Source organism: Adiantum capillus-veneris, chromosome 18 (genome assembly GCF_014529385.1).
Source record: "Adiantum capillus-veneris isolate H3 chromosome 18, ASM1452938v2, whole genome shotgun sequence".
Lineage (NCBI taxonomy): Eukaryota > Viridiplantae > Streptophyta > Polypodiopsida > Polypodiales > Pteridaceae > Adiantum > Adiantum capillus-veneris.
The window spans coordinates 23,202,482-23,223,036 of record NC_140948.1 but is presented as its reverse complement, the minus strand read 5'-3'; the positions used below and the strand labels follow the sequence as shown (position 1 = coordinate 23,223,036).

General features: G+C 42.7%; 1 protein-coding gene across 1 annotated transcript; it reads right to left on the bottom strand.

Annotated features, from left to right (window-relative positions):
* Window positions 1-1,525: 1,525 nt before the first annotated feature.
* Window positions 1,526-4,988, bottom strand: LOC147435346 (uncharacterized). Its single transcript, XM_086488407.1, has 7 exons — window positions 4,703-4,988; window positions 4,287-4,509; window positions 3,590-3,788; window positions 3,132-3,308; window positions 2,972-3,055; window positions 2,527-2,608; window positions 1,526-2,441 (listed from the first exon to the last, which is right to left on the bottom strand). The coding sequence occupies exons 1-7, from the start codon at window positions 4,986-4,988 to the stop codon at window positions 1,933-1,935; spliced, it is 1,560 nt and encodes a 519-aa protein (XP_086344533.1). The 3' UTR covers window positions 1,526-1,932.
* Between the last annotated feature and the right edge of the window lie 15,567 nt (window positions 4,989-20,555).

The window sequence follows — 20,555 nt, the reverse complement described above, 5'->3', positions numbered from 1 at the left end:
CAAGGTAGGTTTAGTTCTTGGCCAGGTTTAGCTTTAACAAGACATCCACGGTGCAAATCACCTCGACGGCTACGCATGGACTTCCCATCTTGATCGAGCTAGTTGTCGTAATAAAAGGTCAGAAAGCATGTGTTGTCAATGTGAAATTGGTGAGGGAGAATTTTTTTTCCCATTTTCTCGGTAATTTTGTAGCGTCCTTTTTGCTAGAGCCTAGGAGGATAGCGTGACCTTTGCTTCTATTAATATCTGTTGCACATTGCATTTCAATTTTCATTCAAATCACATTCAAATCAATTCTACATTGCGTAATAATCAAACCCATCAAAAGCTAGCTTCCTACTACTTGCTTCATTTTTATAAAAAGATGGTCACATGGGTATTCTTCTACAAGCATAAATAAATGGAAGAAAAGTCGAGTCATCAAAGGCTGTGAAATGAAAAGAAACATTAATTGACAAACTAAACAAAAGAACTATTTATGTGAAAAATGAGGAGGACAGGTCCAAGGAAAGAATAAAATTTCAAACCTCTACCTAACTAAAACTCCATTACTCCCTTAACACACACACCCGCCCCCAACAAAAACAAAATAGACCCCCCCTTAATGTGGCTCACCTACCATTGCACTCGACTAGCTATGGCTACTGCCAACCTCCTCCTGACTTTTGACTATGGCTATGGCCCTCTCCTCCACCTGACTCTGGCTATGACTATGACCACCTCCTCTTGACTTTGGCTGATGGCATCTGGAGAAAGCCCTTGCCTTTGAGACCGGTCACCGGTGAAACCAACTCCTCACCGCTATATGATTATTCAACCACGAGAATTGAGAAAAAACTTGTGCACGGGCGTGCGAGAGAGAGAGAGAGAGAGAGAGAGAGAGAGAGAGTTGGAATTGTGGCATCTACTACCTCACCCTTCCTTTTTCCTCCCCGAACTAATACCATCATTTTTTCAATTTTCTCCAGCTAATACCCCCTACTACTACCCTACTACCCACTGTTCAAATGAATTAGTTACTTGATTAGTTTTGGAGCAAGTGATACTGCCCATGAAGTTGTCAAGGATGAACCATTCTTTTCTGAATTGTGCACTAATCTTTCATGGTCATTGTGAGTGTTGAGAAAACACACCATATACATACTAGATTAAACCTCTATAATTGCATATACAAGGTGAGAAACATGGAAATTTTCGGATACGGACTTCCATATTTTCACAATACACTAAAATTTTCCCCATGAAAGTTATTTAGAGCTTCTTCATACAAAAGTCCTACCTTTGAGCAACATCAAACTGTATTTACTTCTGAACCTCCCACCATCATATCTACGATCTTGAACTGAACTTAACAAAAGAGTAGTAGGAGGAGAGCTTCTTCAAAAAATCATCTTCTGTCATGCTGGAGAGGAAGAGTAAAGGATTCCAACAAGTGCAGAATCCATCAATACCTTGTAAAAAGTTTTTGTCCTCTCACAAAAGCCACACCTCTTTTACCTCCCTCGTGAAGGACAATTGGCAAGCATTACTGAAAACTTCACCATGTCATTACACCTTGAATCAATGACAATTATAGCAGAAGATTGGTTTGATTACACGTTGCCAGAATTAATGTGAAATCTATATAATCAAGAGCTACATGCTTCTTTTCGAAAGCCAATGAAGCTGAGGCTCAAAAGTATGAGATGCTCAAAGCACCCTTCATCCTTTAGTAAGGGTGTTACAAGTGTGCTTGGCAGCCACTTCCCACCTGTAATGCATGCACGAAGTTACTGCACCCACCCTCTTGTAATGACCATGAATCTTCCAGTGCTGAGTCTTGGTCACACCTCCAGAAGCCATCAATTTAGAGAACTCGAAACATATGGGAAGCGTAGTAAAAGTCTCTCACGACTTTAGGATATAATTCCAATCGCAATGGGTTTTTCACAATCATCGTATTCTTTGATTCAGCATTCCAAAGCGTCTTGCAAGGCCGAAAATGACAGCTCGCCCGAGAACACCTCTATCCAAAGTACAAGCAAGGACTACAGCACCACCCACGATCATCCACTTCCAGCCACCTCCTTGATTGCATGAATCATCTTGAGTAACCTCATTTGATCTGGTCACGTCATTATCTTCATAGTTCACATCATCATCTTGACGGCCTGACCAATCGTAAGCAAACTCCTCCTCTAATGTTTTCACACTGAGAGAATCAAAGTAATTAGGAGACATCCTGGTGTACGCTTGTGCCATGCGGGCACTCTTCGAGAGAGGCTTGGCCATCGCGCGTTGGGCCTGATATTTCCTCAATCCTGGTTCCATTTTCTTCACCAAGCCCCACATTCCTTGTCGCACACCAAGCTTTGCAATGTTTTTCGGAATGTGCATATCTTCAGCATGAAAAAACATCACTTCACAGGCAGTCAATTGGCCTTTCTTCACACAAGATTCACCTGTAAGAAAGAAATGAAACGCTCAGCTACATTGACTGAAATGATTAGTGCTTAACATAATTGAATTAGACACCCGAGGTCCAACCTGCACGGATACACCAACTCGAGTTGTACACATCGACCCTTAGAGGTTTGTCGCGCCGGGGAACTGCGGCATATGGTACAGCCTGCTTTTAGGATTCACAAGGGCACTGTAAGGAATATGCTTATACTGAAATTCTGATGAGCCTTCACGTAATGATAGTCACTATGCACTATAAGATATCCATCAGAAACAATACAGCTATTTAATAAGAAGCACATGCCCAGCTACCAAATACCTCCTAATTAGGTTTGATTGCGCAACCCCAAAAAAAAATCTCATCTCGAACACAAAAGAATCATGTGCATTTATGAACAACTCACTGATGCCTCGGATCATATTAATAATATGGACTTTTCCCACTTCTTTCCTTTACTAATCGTAGCCCAACTCTACCCAAGGATCCCATACGGACAAGAACTTGCACGAGCCTTGCTGATTCGGATACCTTTGTGACACAGTAAAAACTGCCATCCACTTCAAAAATCCTCCGTCCAATCAGATACTCTCGGTCACTGCAAAAAAATGGAAACTGCAAAAGCATGCATAAATCTCTCTGAAATCACAGAAAAGACTAACTTTCTTTCCACCACATCAACATCACTTACTTTTCTCACCCAATGGACAATTTGAGCCCCTGTCTCCGTACAGTCCTCCTTTGACTGTGCAAAGATAAGCATATCATCCCAGACCGACCGAAATTCATCATCCCAATAAAAGTCCTTCACTAGCTCTGGAGTTGAATCTTCAAAAATTGTCCGGCTCTTGTACTCAGTGGGGCCATTCTGTATAAAAGCAAGCAACTGGAGGTAAGGAGGCATAAAACTTTAAAGTGAAAGTACTATTGTCACAACTCTCGGCTCCCTGGCTCATCAGTAAATAGAATAGCTCAAGAAACCCACGTCTATTGCCCCATGCCATCCACAATCGTCTGCGAAACTGGCTCACAGTAATTTTGAGAGTGAAACAACATAAAGCAGCCCAATGTGTGGACCTGGCATCCCATCCATCTACACCGTGCCTTTCAAAAGTAGATGGAGATAAAAGACTGAGCTATATCACTCACCTTTGGATCTCTGCGCCATGCTTGATAAGTCATGCCAGGGGCTGATCGCTCCATCATCAAGTCCCAAGGAAGTCCTCCTTCCTTACCATGTACTGTCCTATGCAAATCCAGTAGATCGGCTTCCCCAACTGTAGACCTTGCCAAATTGGCAGTGATATTCCTTTGTCGTTTGATGAGCTCCAAAGAACCATCATCATCACTGAGAAGAAAGATAGCACCTTTTAAGCTAATCCACCAAAGAGAGAAGAGAGTTTTCTTTTTTTTTCCGAAGGGAGGGGGGGGGGGGGGGGGGGGGGGGGGGATGATCAATTTATGTGGCAAACAAAAAATTGCAAATAATACCCTTTCGGGAAATTGGAACTTGTCAAGAAATCATTTTCTGTTGCGAGAATCAGACACCGTAGAGTGACATGTTCTTACAAATATTCACCTAAAAGCTCATATAAAGACAGGCAAAAGCTCCAGGACCTCATCATGATGCTTTTAAAAAAACCCTCTCAGGCACACACAGAAAACGAAGACCCTAGCAAACCGAGAAAGACACTAGGATCCATCAGTCAAAAACACAAGTAGGGCATCACTCCTTCACATCGACTTGGAAGTGAACCTAGAAATCCCCCTAAATTGCCTAAATTGGAAAAGACCAATACGCTTCTTCATGCACAAGGTGGAGCAACAAACATGAACACAAATCTACCTGAATTGTTTGCTAGGGACTACCATTGCGCTGGAGCAAGGACAACAGCAAGCTTTGGCTGCTACCGATTCAGCAGATTTTTTGTCTACGGTCTGGCATGACTTCTTGATGTCGAGGTCCGGAGAGGCCGTCCAGCTTTCGCAAGGAGTGCTTTTAATGGCTTGGAACAGTGAGTTAGCCCATCTCGGCCTCCAGGTCCAACCAATGAGGATGCCCAGTATGACTGAGGCCCACAAAGAAAGCATGCATGTCATACATTCAGTGAAGGTCTCCATGAAAGGTGCATGCAACAGAAAGAAGGTCCTCCGCTTAAAGTGCGTCTGTCAGATCTTTGAGCTGGGAGGAGAAAGTCAAGTAAATCTTCGCCCGACAGTAATATTAGGGCAAAGAGGGGCCTCCTGTCTGCCTTTTGCTACGTTGCGCAACTAAAACCCGCAGATAAAACCCTAATCCGTAATGGCGGAGAGGAAGGAACTGCGCAGATGGAAGAGAGGACGGTTCGCTGCGAAGGGCTCCACTTATAGGAAGGGGTGGAGCTGAGAGGCGGCTATGGCGGAGACGACAATGACTTCGTAGGCGCCCAAGTGGTTGAAGTCTGCCTGCATGTATGGTCGGCGTTTGAATCGAAAAGATTTCTGCGTAGTAAAAGGCCATTTGTATACCCATACTATTTGCCACATCGGACAATCTTCCACCTTTCATTTGATCCGCAGGTGCTTCTCCAAGATATTCCTTTGTAGGCCTACACTGGGCTTTCTCTAGCGCCTCCCTAAATAAATCCTACACCCCGTCATCAACTAGAGTGCATTGTTAGCTGCGTTCGCACTGAATTGAGATGGAACAAAATATTGGAAACTGAGAGAGAGAGAGAGAGAGAGAGAGAGAGAGAGAGAGATTTTCCATGAAATTGTGTTAGTTTTTTCTATCTGAGAGTGTTTGGGATACCGATCATTGTGGTTCACAGGTGTACCTCCGCATAAATTGGATACGGATCATAGTGCTTCTCAAGGGTACCTCGCCAAAAACCACAAGGAGTGTTAAGAGTTTTTTCAAGTTCAATGTTCATGATCATACAAGATGTCAATGTTATTAATTATTTGATGTTTCATTTTTATGTTTCAAAAAGAAAGAAAACATGCAAGTCTCCTTTCATAGGGAGTTTGCACAGTCCTCCCCAATTTTTATAATACGAGGGAACGTGCCATTCCCACGGCAGCGTGCAATTTTAAGTGTGTTCATTAATTGCGTTCTCAGTGTCAGAAATCAAAAAATGATAATGCTTACTCATCACGTGATTGAATGTCTATCACCAATGCACTTCCTTGCATCAATGACGTTCGACATCTCATGCACTTAACCCGTTGCAAAAGGCGACATCCCAGGGAGGATGCGCTTCAAGAAGGTTTTGTGCTATTGTGAGGACACCACATTTGGTGTACAAATTGATCGAATATTACCAAGCATGACATTGTACCCCCAACAGGCCCTGACTGGAAATCTCATTGTAAATTCTGATACCCATGTGAAAGTCTTCAAGGTGCAAGCATAGGTGAAAACACCCTACAACTTTTTGGCAATGCTCATGTTGTGTGCATCCTACGATCGGTGCATTCCAATGCTTTGCATCCGCTGAAAACAGCCTAGAGCTTTTTGGCCCTGCTCTTGTTGCACACATCCCGCAATTAGTGCATTCAAAGAGGTGGCATTTTGGGCAAGAATCTCCTCAAGCACTTTTTGTACTTTCTCAAGCACACCACATATACCATACATATCGACCAAGGCATTGCCAAGCACTACATCTTTTTGTATCAATAGCCCCTGACTAACAATATCAGCCTGAATTTTTGTGCCCATATCAGCATCTTGCATAGAGCCACATGCCTTCAAAATGCACGCGTACATGATTGCATCTGGTGGAAACAGACTAGAGTTTTCTCCTATGCAAATCTTGCAATCAGTGGAATCCAAGAGTCCACTCTTTGCGTAGGAACCGAAAAACATTCTCAACCTTTCTGGTCCTGCTCCTATTGTGTATATCCTACAACCATTGCATTCCCATACTTTGCATCCCTTGAAAATAGCCTAGAGATTTTTGGAGTTGCTGCTCTTGCACACATCCTGCAATCGGTGCATTCCAAGAGACAACATTCTGGATAGGAAGCTCCTCAAGCATTTTTTGTGCTTTCTCAAGTGCACCACATTTGGCATACATCTTGACCAACACAGTCCCAAGCATGACATCTTTTCTCAACAGCCTCTGGAGCTGCTCTTCTTGTGCACATCCCGCAATCAGTGTTGGCAGACAACAAGCTCATCAAGCACTTTTTTTGCTTTCTCAAGCGCACCACATTTGGCATACATATTGACGAAGACAGTGCCAAGCACGACATATTTTTTCAATAGCCTCTGACTAACAATATAATTGTGAATTTTGTGCCCGTGCCAGCATCTTGCATAGAGCTACATGCCTTCAAGATGCATGTGTAGGTGATTGCAGCTGGAGAGAGGCCCTCGCTTCGTATATATATCAACCAAGGCAATGCCAAGCACAGCATCTCTTTTCAAGAGCCTCTGACTAGCAGTATAATTGTAATTTTTTGTGCCAATATCAGCATCTTGTGTAGAGCCACATGCCTTCAAGATGCATGCGTAGGTGATTGCATCTGGAGAGAGGGCCTCGCTTCGCATACATATCGACCAAGACAGTGCCAAGCACGACATCTCTTTTCAAGAGCCTTTGACTACCAATATAGTTGTGAATTTGTGTGCCCATATCAGCATCTTGCATAGAGCCACATCTTTCAAGATGCATGCTTAGGTGATTCCATTTGCAGAGAGGCCCTTGAGCCCTCGCTGAACATACATATTGACAAAGACAATGGCAAGCACGATAGCTTTTTTCAACACCCTCTAGTGTTGCTCTTGTTGCGCACCTTCCGCAATCAGTGCATTCCAAGAGGCGACATTTGTTGAAAACAGATAAGAGCTTTCTGGCCATGACACTGTGGGGAAAATCTTGCAATCAGTGCATTCCAAGAGTCCATACTCCGTACAAGAAGCTCCTATAGCACTTGCGAGAGCCACATGCCCAAAATGTAAGCATGGCCTTCAAGAAGAAAGTATAGGTGATTGAATTTATGGAGATACACTTGCTTTGCATCCGCTAAAAACAATCTCGAGCTTTCTGGCCCTGCTCTTGTTGCGCACATCCCGCAATCATTGCATTTCAAGAGGCATTCATATCGACCAAGACAATGCCAAAGACGACATCTTTTTTTAACAGACTCTAACTAACAATATACTTGTGATTTTTTTGCCCATATCAGCATCTTGCGTAGAGCCACATGCCTTCAAGATGAATACGTAGGTGATTGCATGTGGCGAAAACAAACTGGAGCTTTCTCCTATGGGGCAAATCCCACAATCAGTACATTCCAAGAGTCCACACTCCAAATAGGAAGCTAAAAATAGCCTAGAGCTTTCTGGCACAGCTCATGTTGTGTGTATCCTACGACCACAGCATTCCAATGCTTCGCATCCATTGAAAACAGCCTAGAGCTTTTTGGCCCTGCTCCTATTGCACACATCCAGCAATTAGTGATTTCCAAGAGGTGACATTTTGTGACAGTACCACATTTGGCATACATATCAACCAAGCACTACCAAGCATGACATCCCTTACCAACAACATCAGACCAGGTATCTTCTCGTTAATTATCTCACCCATGTCAATAGCTTGCATAAGGTCACTAGCCTTCAAGGTGCAAGCATAGGTGAATGCATTTGTAGAAACGCCTTCCGTTTGCATCTGCTTCATGTTGTGTGTATTATGGGACAAGTGCATTCCAATGCTTTGCATCCACTGAAAATATCGTAGAGCTTTCTGGCCCTGCTCTTGTTGCACACATCTCACAATCAGAGCATTCAAAGAGGCGACATTCCTGGCAAGAAGCTCCTCAAGGACTTTTTGTGCTTTCTCAAGCGCACCACATCTGGCATACATATCGCCCAAGGCATTGCCAAGCACCACCTGACTAACAATATCAGTCTCCATTTTTGTGTCCATAAGAGCATCTTGCGTAGAGCTACATGCCTTCAAGATGCACGCATAGGTGATTGCATAGGTGATCAACGGCCCGTGACTAACAATATCAGTCTCAATTTTTGTGTCCATAAGAGCATCTTGCATAGAGCTACATGCCTTCGAGATGCACGCGTACGCGATTGCAATTGGTGTAAATAGACTAGATTTTTCTCCTGTGGAAAATATTACAATCAATGGATTCCAAGAGTCCATACTATGCATAGGAAGTGGAAAACATTCTAGAGCTTTCTAGTCACATGCTTTGAACTATTATAAGAAAATTCCAATATAGGCAAGTAGTCTTCCCAATTGGTTTGCTTCTTGCTAACATACGCTCGTCGCATATCCTCTAGCACTTGATTAACCCTTTTGGTTTGATCATCTGTTTGTGAATGATCAGCCGTTGTCATAAAAACTAATATCTAATTCTCCCAAATGATTTTCTCATGTTAAACTGATCATTTAATATGGGGAAGTACCAGGGGAGTAAAAGCTAGAATATTAGTAAGGCTGTCAGACTGGTCTCTACAAGGGTCCAAAGGAGGGAAAATAGGGATCCAAAGGTGGGCAGTCTACAAAACAGCAATGTGCATCAATGGAGCTTAAAAGACCTAAGGTTCAGCTCCATTAAGACTTCCATAGGCTAAGGTTCCAAAAATTAACTAAAAAGTCCAATGGCCAAAGGTGGAAAAATTGGATGGTTATGGGAAGACTAAAAAGTCTTCCCACATCCCTAGGAAGTAGGGGGTGAGCCCTAATGATAGGAGATGAGAGAGAAACACACACACACACACACACACACACACACCCAAGCTCTCCCCAAAGGAAAGAATGGACACATGGCACGCTCCTAGGCCAATTATCCCCAATCTCCCCTCAAATCCTGTTGGATGGCCATAGAGGTGGACCAATGAGAATTAGGCTAGAGTAAAATTATTCTAATCAATCTAAAAAATGCTTGATAAAAGAACCAATAGAAATTAAGCTCCCTAGAAGACTATTGGACAGTCTACCAAGGGATCCAATGAGCATCCAGTAGCCCAATGGCTTGCTTGATTCCTATTGGCCAGAAGACTAAAAGGTCCAATGAGAGTTTGAATAAGTTATTTAATTACCTAAATCTCTCACAAAAGGAGAAAGGGGCAGATGTCACAAGGCTATCAATTATGCTTATAATTTGTGATTGGCTAAGCTTTGCAGGAGCCAATGGGAAGCCAACAAGAGCAAAAAGCAAGAGGGGTCGACCAAGTAGAGCCATATGGAGTTGGCATTTTTAGTCTAACAAACTTTGCTACACACACAATTTATGTGTTGAGCAAGAACTCCATCTCCTTCTCCAGGCATTAAGAAGTAGAGGCCTACACCGACAACTCTTGGCTATGGAATGCAAATCCAACCAAGAGCCAAGCTTCAATGGCATGCTCATCTCTTCTACCATGCTAATTACTAAGCTAAGCTATGCTTTTAGAGTGATTATGCGAGGAGAATACTTCTTTCTCGTAAGATACACCTTCTTCCTCTCAATCTTTCCTCATTCTCACCATGTTTGAAGGTGTGTGAGGTCTTGGGACTGAGGCTAGGGACACTAGGTATGTTTTTCAAGCATAATTTGGTGCATGAAGCTTCCATCTTCATTGCACCAACGAGTTTTCTCAAGGAACACAAATGTCTCCTTTGATGGGAGAAGCTATAATACAAAGCCTTTATGGAAGGGGGACCGGCTCCATGTAAATCTGGTCCTCAACTATTGTCAATTGTTCTATTTCTCTCTCTTTTCAAGTATTATCTATGCCAAACTAGCTAGGTGTAAATTGCTATGTTGCTTTCTCAAATTAAGTACTCTCTCTATGCTCATTAAGAACTTGTTTTTAATGAAATTCTCACTATGTTATCATTTTCAACTACACACAAGTTACTAGTGCATTAAATGTTACATTGGTATCAGAGCTATTGGTTTCTCTTTTCTTGCTCAAGAAGGGAGGTCCTCAAGCTTGCTACAAATGGTTGGTGTTATTAATTGCAAAAGAGTAAGTAGAACAGGGATTTTTTATCCTTGAAGCATGCCTGCTTAATGCAGTTAACGGGGATACCGTCAAGAGCTATGGTCTTAATAGTGGAGTCCTTGCCTATGGCTTAACCATTATTGAGCTATTAGAAGCTTGACAAGAACCGATGCTATCTTGGCTCAGTTGAACCCTCTCTTCTATTCCTTGCAATTAATAATATTTGAGCCACGGGTATAGATGCTTGCGTGCTTATCTTTGAAGGTAAAGAGGAGCAGCAACTAGGGCTTGAAGTGCCAAAGTACAAGTAAAAATTTACACCCAAAATTTGCTACTAGTATGGTTGTGGCAAGGGTAAAGAGATTGAAATGAATGTTGATAGCTTTGCTTTTGCTAATGATAGAGAAACTAATGATGCCCCTATGCTTGTAACCTATCTTGTTTCTAGGCTTCAACAAGCCCTGGGAAATCCCTCCAAGATGAAGTGCTACAGCAAATTGCGCACCCATAATATTCTCCAAACTCCCCACCAAGAAGAGAGAGTACCTAGGAAGGCTCCTGGTGAGACTTCCAAAAGAAGATTCTCTCCGATAAGGGAAGAAGAGGAGGATCCGTACGAAGGGCTCAAAAACTTACTACTCGATGAGGAATCTCCCTCCCAAAGGAGAACCCAAGTTTCAACGGTAGAGCCCCCACCAAAAGAACGAGGAAGAAGTGAGTCTCCTGCCACCTCGACGGAGATGGCTCCATGAAGACGGCGGGCAAAACGCTCTCCAACATCCCCTAAACGGAGAAGACCATCACATACTCCTCTACACCATAATTCAAAGAGGGAAGAGAGAAATCAAGAGAAGAAAAAGGCGAGAAAGAGATCACCCTCTTGTCCATCTTCCTCATCCTCTTCCTCTTTTGAAGAAAGTGATGGTGCAGAAAAGGAGGAACGAGGGAAGAAAAAGGCGAGAAAGAGGTCAGTCTCTTCTCCATCCTCCTCATCCTCTTCCTCATAGAAGAAAGTGATGGTGCAGCTCTCGAACCACCCAAGAGAAGAGACCATAGGAAATCTTATGCCGCTTGGAAAAGGTCGCCCAAGCTCAAAAAGTTCAAAGAGGGAGGAAAGAATATCTCTTTCCTTACCTATGATGGCACCTTTGGTGCTACAAACAAAGTCTTAGCCTTTATCCAATCGCTGTAGCATTTGGAGATGAGGGCTTCACGGAGTCTTCTAAGCTATGTCATGTAGCTATGCATTTTCAAAAGTCCACCTGGCAATGGTGGTCTAGCCTATGAGCAAACGGTGAAGCTCCATGAACATGGAAAGCTTTAAGAGCTTCCATGTTGAAGCAGTTTTTGGCTACCGATGCCAAAGACAAAAGTACTCACCGAATGGTGAAGCTTGAAGCTCTCTCCCTATGAATCTATTCACAAATATGTAGACAAGTTTTGGAATTTACATCTCAACGCCACTGTCTACAAAAATATGGATTTTGAAGAGCAAAAACAATAATTTTGTGCGGGTTTATCTGAGGATATGGCAGAATATGTTAACTTCCAAAGGCCTTGCACCATATCTGCGGTCATACACCATACCATGGTGGCTTCAAGAATCAACTTCCAACAAGGGACTAAGAGAAATCCTAAGCCCATGAAAAACAAGGACCGTAATGAGCCTAAGGGGAAGGCAATGTCCAAAAGTCTCCCAAAGGCAATGCCAACAACAACAAAACCAAGGAGAAAGGAGTTATAAAGGCAAAAATAAACTCTCTCCTAAAGAGCTAGAGTGTTATCAAAAAGATAATCGTTGTTTCAAGTGCGGGGAGCAAGGGCGGAGTTTACAAAGGCAAAAATAAACTCTCTCCTAAAGAGCTAGAGCGTTATCAAAAAGATAATCGTTGTTTCAAGTGCGGGGAGCAAGGGCGTGCCTATCGTGCTTGCCCCCACAAGAATACACGTAATGAGCCTCCTAGAGCTATCTTGGTCAAAATTCAAGAAGAGGATGCTCATCACAAAGGATCTCCTCTATGTCATGCTTGGGGAAAGGTAAGAGAACATGATGCTTTCATTCTCTTTGACCCTCGTTCTACTCACAATTTCATATCCACAAAGTTGGCCACCAAGCTAGGCATCCAAGCCTATGAGATGGGAGATGTCCTACCTGCTAATGGTGCTTTCAAGGGGCAAGAAGCCTCAGTCACTCCCTTAATTTAGAAATTGAGGCTCCATGTCCAAAGCTATGTGGACAAGGAGGATTTCTTCATATCTCCTCTCAAGCATGAGGATCTAATCATAGGGGCACCATGGTTTGATCGCATGGCTGCCAATGCTAAGTTCCCTAAAAGACAAATCTACTTTAGGTACAGGGAAAAAGATATGTACATAGATGCTAAGGAGTTGGGTAGCATCATACCCATTGTACATAAGCAAGCTTTCAATAAGTCAATAAAGAGATCTATTTCCGTGTACATGATTTTTGTTAAAGATTCTCAAAAGGAACGTAATGTTTTAGCAAAAGAAGATATAAGCAATCAAAAGGAATTAGAGTTATCCAATTTCCTCAAGGAATTCGAAGATGTTTTGATTGACGACATCCCTTGTAAGCTACCTCCCAAACGAGGGGATGGCGACCATGCAATTGAACTTCTTCCAAGAAGCTCACTGCCTAATAAACCTCCTTATTGAGTTTCTCAAGCTCAACAAGAGGAGATTATACGGCAAGTGTATGAGTTGGTTGAGAAAGGCATGGTTAGGCCTAGCTCATCTCCATTTTGTTCACCAGTGTTATTAGTGCAAAAGAAAGATGGCACATATCGTATGTTGTCGACTATAGAGCACTAAATAGGATCACTATCAAGAATAGGTTTCCTGTTCCATGGGTAGAAGACCTATTTGATAAGCTACAGGGGTCGACCTACTTCAGTAGGATTGACCTAAAAAGTGGCTACCATCAAATAAGGATAGTTGATCAAGACATTGTAAAGACCGCATTTCGCACTACGTTTGGTCTTTACAAATACATTGTCATGCCTTTTGGCTTGACCAATGGACTAGCCACATTTAACCGTCTGATGGAGAAGCCATTCAGGCCTCACCGAAGCTTTAATGGAGTGCTCTTTGATGATATAATCATCTACTCTGATTTTCATTAGACGAACACAAACAACACCTCCAGGTAATATTTCACGTTTTACAAGAGAATAAAATTTATATTAATCAAAAGAAAAGTGAAATTTTCTTACAAGAGATTCAATATTTAGGTCACATTATCTCTCTAGGTGGCATCCAAATGGAACCATCAAAGTTAGAGGTAATAAAAGGATGACCTAATCCAAGGAATCTTCATGAACTAAGAAGCTTTATAGCTATGTGTGCATATTATAATGCTTCATGGAAAAGTCCTCACAAATCGCGGGACCATTACATGACCTAACAAAGAAAAATGCTAGGTATATATGGTCCACCAAGGAGAACAATGCTTTCGAAAAGCTTAAAGAGAAGCTTATCTCTCAACATGTGCTTACATTGTCGGATCTCTCTAAACCCTTTGAGGTCCAATGTGACGCTTGTGGTGATTGCCTTGGAGCTCTTTGCTCTAAGAAGGGCATGACATAGCCTGTGAAAGTCGAAGGCTTGACCCTGTTGAGCAAGCTCTAGGTATCTATGAGGAGAGAGAGAGAGAGAGAGAGAGAGAGAGAGAGAGAGAGAGAGAGAGAGAGAGAGAGAGGCCCTCTCAAGGAGAGAGAATGTGCGTGTGTCCTTGAGAGTAGAAGAGTAAGTCCCTCTCAAGCAAGGAGAGTAGCGCACACACACACACAAAGAGAGAGAGAGAGAGAGAGAGAGAGAGAGAGAGAGAGAGAGAGAGAGAGACTCTAGCTATGTCCCTATCTTGGAAAAATTGTTGTGGTTTTCCTTGATGACATTCTCATTTACAGTAAGACTGAAGATGAACATATAAAACACTTACGATTAGTGTTTGAACAGCTATGAACTCATGCCCAGTATGCTAAGACAAGCAAGTGCGATCTCTTTAAAAATAGAGATACATTATCTCGGTCATATGATCTCTTATTCTGGCATCAAGATGGACACCAACAAGGTCGCTGCCATTCTTCGATGGCCACATCCCAACATAGTTGAGGAGCTTCAAATATTCTTAGGCATGGCTAGATTTTATCGACAATATATTTGTAGCTATGCCAAAATTCATGCTCCTAGATGGGCGAAGATCCTTCAAGATTATGATTGTAAGCTACGATATTGCAAGGGGTGATATAATGTAGTAGCAGATGCACTAAGTTGGATGCCTTGGATTAATTCACTTGCTTTCACAAAAATAAAGAGTGAATTTTTGGAGTCATTACGTGGCAAGTGTGCACAAGATCAGTCATATGCTAAAGTGTGGAGTGCAGTTTTAAGAAGGAATCCCTCACACTCACATGTCTCTACACGGTCAGATCAACATGTTTCCACACGCACAAATAAAAACTCCAACACACAGAGCTCCACCCCTCAGGACGAGCTTAAGCGATGGAATAATTTTTCTATTGACGATGAATACTTACTCCACACGGTAGAGTATATGTGCCAAAGGACTTAGACACTAGGCGCCAAATATTATTTGAGTGTCACGATAGTCCAAGTACCGATCAACCAACTATTCGTAAGGCGTATGCCTTGGTTCGACGATAATTTTATTGGCCAGGCTTACATCATGATGTTCAAGAGTACGTACTAAACTGCCAACAGTGCCAAGTTAATAAGGCAGAGCGCCTCAAGGTAGGTGGCCTTTTACATCCTTTAGAGATTCCACAAGGTAAGTGGCAGAGTATCTCTATGGATTTTGTTGTAGGACTACCTAATACAAATCGTGGCCATGATGCCATATGGGTAATTGTAGACCTTCTAACAAAGATGTATTCCTACTAAGGCAACGATTAAGACACCAAAATTAGCACGGCTATTTATAGAGCATATATATAGACTCTATCGTCTTCCAGCTAGTATCATTAGTGACAAAGATCGAAAGTTCGATAATCACTTTTGGAGAGCTGTGTTCCAAAAGTTGAAAACTACATTTAATCTTAGTACGGCTGTAACATTTAATGCACTAGCAACTTGTGTGTAGCAGAAAATGATAACATAGTGAGCATTTTATTAAGAACAAGTTCCTAATGAGCATAGAGAGAGTACTTAATTTGAGAAAGCAACATAGCAATTTACACCTAGCTAGTTTTGCATAGGCAATACTTGAAAAGAGAGAGAAATAGAACAGTTGACAACAGTTGAGGACCAGGTTTACATGGAGCCGGTCTCCCATCCATAAAGGCTTTGTATTATAGCTTCTCCCATCAAAGGAGACCTTTGTACAATACAATTCTTGTGTTCCTTGAAAAAACTCGTTGGTGCAATGAAGATGGAAGCTTCATGCACCAAATTATGCTTGAAAAACACACCTAGTGTCCCTAGCCTCAGTCCCAAGACCTCACACACCTTCAAAAATGGTGAGAGCTAGCAGGGAATGAGGAAAGATTGAGAGGAAGAAGGTGTATCTTACGAGAAAGAAGTATTCTCCTCACATAATCACTATAATAGCATAGCTTAGCTTAGTAATTAGCATGGTAGAGGAGATGAGCATGCCATTGAAGCTTGGCTCTTGGTTGGATCTTCATTCCATAGCCAAGAGTTGTTGGTGTAGGCCTCTACTTCTGAATGCTTGGAGAAGGAGATGGAGTTCTCACTCAATACATAAACTGTGTGTGTGTAGCAAAGTTTGTTAGAATAAAATGCCAACTCCCTCTCTACTTGGTCGACCCCTCTTGTTGGCTTCCCATTGGCTCTTGGGGTTATACAAATGGGCGAGCAAGTATTTTTTAGCAACAAATAATTGAGCAAGTCCCTTCAAACATTCTTTATTACTTAGAGTGAATTGCAAAATTGTAAGCGGGTTTTCCATTGTTGAAAACTAATCCCATGGAGCCAAGATTGGGGCCAATTTCAAGGTTGCCTCCCTCCTAGCTATGTGAGCATCTACTTCATTCAATGACCTCAAGCCAACGTTTGTGCTCTCGCTCTCACTACCACGAAGATTATTGTCATCAAAGTCCTCTATGACTAACACGGAGCACACTTTATCGCTGCATAGAGGATCGTGAGACAGAGACCCTCTTCCTTTTCTTTGAGAGACTCTCCTACTTGTAGGACTACACCCAAGTTTTCAAAAAAAGAAACAACCCCTTAAACCACTGCACAATCACTACTAATGGTCATATTTTACAGATTTATCATGTAATCAATATACTCATTGTAATTGACACACTCATTCTATGTTGAAAACCAAGCATGTACCAAAGATGAAGTTGCATTATTATAGTATCAATGACATTTTCCAGTGGATTTCCTCCTTCTTCCCTTCCCTTCAATAGGTTGTTTTGATTTTTCAATTGGCTCAAGGCTTGTTGGGGTATAGGCGCCTGTGCCTTGCCCGGCCTCCACTGACTTGTATGCCTTATACATAGCATAAGTGTATAGGGGGCTGCTCACTCTTTGAGTTTCCCAACCCATATCGTTGTGTCGTGTGTCTCCTTCTCTCTCTCTCTCTCTCTCTCTCTCTCTCTCTCTCTCTCTCTCTCTCTCTCTCTCTCTCTCTCTCTCTCTCTCTCTCTCCGTCTATGGTGCTCTCCGATCCCCTTCAATTGGTATCAGAGCGACAGGTGTGGGATCGTAGATGGACGGCTTCGCGATGAACTCGTCGGCTATGGCGGAGAGGTCACAGATCTGAGCAAAGAAATAGAGGAGGCTTGCAGGAGAGCTCTTGGAAGCTTCCTAGTGCTCACAGGTCAGTCCACAGTTCCTCTACATATAAGCCCACTGTGTATAACATCTTCCCTCTTCTCGGCAAGCTTTGCAACGGCTACATCAGCGACAGATTGGAGCTTGGAGCTTCCATAGACATGGAAGCATTATGAGATTGATACATTCAGCTCACGCATCGAGGTGGGAAGTGAGTTTGAGCCTTTCTATGAGCTCAAAGAAGCACAAAAGAAAGTTGTTCAATTTTTGGCAGTTTTACAGCAGTCTACTGTTTTGCTCATAACTTGAGCTACAAACCTCCGATTCCAAAACTTTTTGGTTTAAAATGGATCTAGATTCAATCTCTATGACTTTGTAGAAGGAATCATTTTCTGATTCGGAGTGCAGGTGGATCTGAAATTAAAAACACAGAGACTGTTTTTCAGGACAGTTTTGGGCTCTGTTGTTTTCTTTGCTACAGACAGCTTACCTGTGCACACTGCAGGTAGCAGGCACATATGACGTGTTACAAGATCGGGTTTGACTCCCAGGTATAGGTTGAGTCTAGTACTCCCACAGGTGTTGCCAGTTGCAGTTGAGTGGTTCTTCTGCAGTGTTGTGGCTTGCATACATGGGCTTTGAGCGGGTAATGCTCTATGTATGCTTATGTGGTGAGCAGTAGATCTTGTGAGCAAGTGCAGAGGTTGGTTGTGGATGACATGTATGTTGGGATTAAAGCCCAAGTGGCCTCTTACACGGATATGGTCGGCCGCCCGCCTAACTCACTTATCACTAACTCTTTGTATATACTCACATATACCTTTGTGGAAAATAAGGTTTTGGGAGATAACCCTTCAAACGACTTCTCTGCGTACTGTGTAAGCTCTCTGTGTATCTGTGTGTGTGTGTGTGTGTGTGTGTGTGTGTGTGTGTGTGTGAGAGTCCATCCACGCTCCGCTCCGCGACTTCAATTGGTATCAGAGCGAGGTGCAGTGCGGTTTTGCGTAATCGCGCACGCACGCACTTTTCAGGCAGATTCTGGATCCGGAGCTTGGAAATTCACACTCGGCGTTTCGGGAGCATTTCCAATAGGAGTCCTAGGGTTTTACCCCCCTTTTGAAGCCGTTTATGCCCTCGGAATTTCATTCTGAGCACTACATCAGAAGATAGGTTTTAGTCGCAAAGAAACCTGTCTTGTGTAGATTGGCAAGCAGGAGGTAGTCGGCATCAATATCAGCATCGACATACATCACTCATTCGTCTTCAAAGCATCATCTATAGACCAGGTACACATATATATCATCATATATATATTGCAGTAGATTGGCAAGCAGGAGGTGGTCGGCATCAATATCGGCATCGACATACATCACTCATTCGTCTTCAAAGCATCATCTATAGACCAGGTACACATATATATCATCATATATATATTGCAGTCTGCATTGCTACTTCTTGTGCTTGCCAGGTTCCAGGAGAGGTGTGGCCATACGACGGCTTGACACCACTGGCATGTATTGCAGATTGATGTACTGTGATTATGGGTCTGCTAGTTGTGAGTCACGCTAGCAGACAGACCGTCGCAACAGTCATAGGACAGTGATTGGTCTATTGTAGGATGTATGCTAGTTTTGGGCAGTTTGCTAAGCCATCTGTGAGGGTCGTGTGTGAGGTTTTTTGAAGCCAAGCACTGGGGGATGGGTTAACCAGTGTGAGGTGGATTAGGTTGCTGGAGTTCCCCTCTACACGCATCCTCTTCGGCGACTTTTACCCCATAGGATGTATGACTTTGTGTAGACACTGGATTGCATCTTATGCGTCAAGCCGTTGAGGCATTGTTCAGGGTTCAGTCTTGAGACAGATACAGGTTCTGTGATCCCTCAGATAGGAGACAGTGTATGCTTACAGGACAACATATTACAGAGATTTCTAGATTTGTCACTGGTAAGCTATTTATGATTGTTTTTGAGCTATCTTTTGGTTCCCAGAGCTCAGTTTACAGGGGAGACTCTGTCAAAATTTTTCAAAATACTGACAGTTCTTGAGGAGAGGTGTTCAGCTTGTTGTTTACAGCTTGTTTATTGTGTACAGAGGCCAGTTTACAGGGGAAACTCTGCCGAATTTTTCCCAGGAGTAAATAGTTTGGCAGATATGGCATCTTCTCAAAGTGAGACTCTTTACAACATAAAGAAGCTGGATGGCACAAACTTTCCATTATGGAAGAAGCAGATTTGGCAAGTTTTGGTGCAGAAAAAACAAGTGAAGCCACTGAAGCTCAAAGGGGAGAGACCAGAAGGTATGGCTGAAGATGAGTGGGAAGAGCTTGACGAGTTAGCTTGTTCCACAATCATGCTGACACTGGCAGAAAATGTTTACTTCAATGTAGCAGAAGAGACTACAGCGTATGGCGTATGGCAAAAGCTATGTGGTATGTACGAGAAACAAAGTGCTGCTTCTCAGATTTATTGGCTCAAGAAATTGGTGGATTTGAAGATGAAGGAAGGGACAGCCATGTCAAATCATCTCAATGAATTTCACACAATTTTCAGCCAATTAACAGCACATGAGATAGTCTTTCCAGATTCAGTGAAGGCTATGTTTCTCTTAATCACTTTGCCAGACAGTTGGGATACTTTTCGTACAGTGTTAAGTAATTCTGTCGCGCCAGAAGGTCTTACAAGTGCCAATGTAGAAGGCAGCTTGCTCACAGAGGAAGTGAACAGGAAGAACATTGACAAAGGCAAAGGCAATAGTGCTTTGGTCGCTCGAGGGAGACAACAGTCTAAAGAGAAGAAGGGTAAGAAGGCACAAAATGGAAGTAAGTCTCGTGACTCGAAGTCAAAGGATGACATAGAATGCTACCATTGTGGCAAGAAGGGTCACATGAAGAGAGACTGTACGAAGTGGAAAAAAGAAAAAGGCAAAACAAAGAGTTCTGAGCAAGATGAAAAGAATAGTTCAGTGAAGATTGAAGAGGTGAATGTCCCATGATCTAGTTCAGACAGTGATTCTGGTATAGCAGCTGGTGACATCTTCCTCACAAGAAATCTTGATTCTATTTTCTTGACTGCAGAAAATGGACATGCTATGAGTGATTGGATTATTGACTCAGGGGCATCTTTACATGTTTCTCCGCACAAAGAGTGGTTTACATCATATGTGGCTACTAAAGATTATGTCAGACTTGGCAATGAGCAGGTTTGTGACATACTTGGAGTAGGAGATGTGCAGTTGAAGTTTCAGAATGGCTCTTCTTTATGGCTCAAGAATGTCAGACATGTTCCAGCAATCCGAAAGAGCTTGATCATGGATGATGCGGGTTATGTGACAGTTTTTGGGAACAACGCTTGGAAGATCTCCAAAGGTTGACTGTAGCACATGGCAGCAAGTCAGGAAATC

Excerpts from the sequence above, each read along its gene's own strand:
- LOC147435346 (XM_086488407.1), bottom strand. The coding sequence starts at position 4,988 with ATGAAAGGTGGAAGATTGTCCGATGTGGCAAATAGTATGGGTATACAA. Across the intron at positions 4,510-4,702 it reads GCGGGTTTTAGTTGCGCAAC|TCATACTGGGCATCCTCATT; the intron begins GTAGCAAAAGGC and ends TGTGGGCCTCAG. Across the intron at positions 2,609-2,971 it reads GTTTTTACTGTGTCACAAAG|GCTGTACCATATGCCGCAGT; the intron begins GTATCCGAATCA and ends TCCTAAAAGCAG.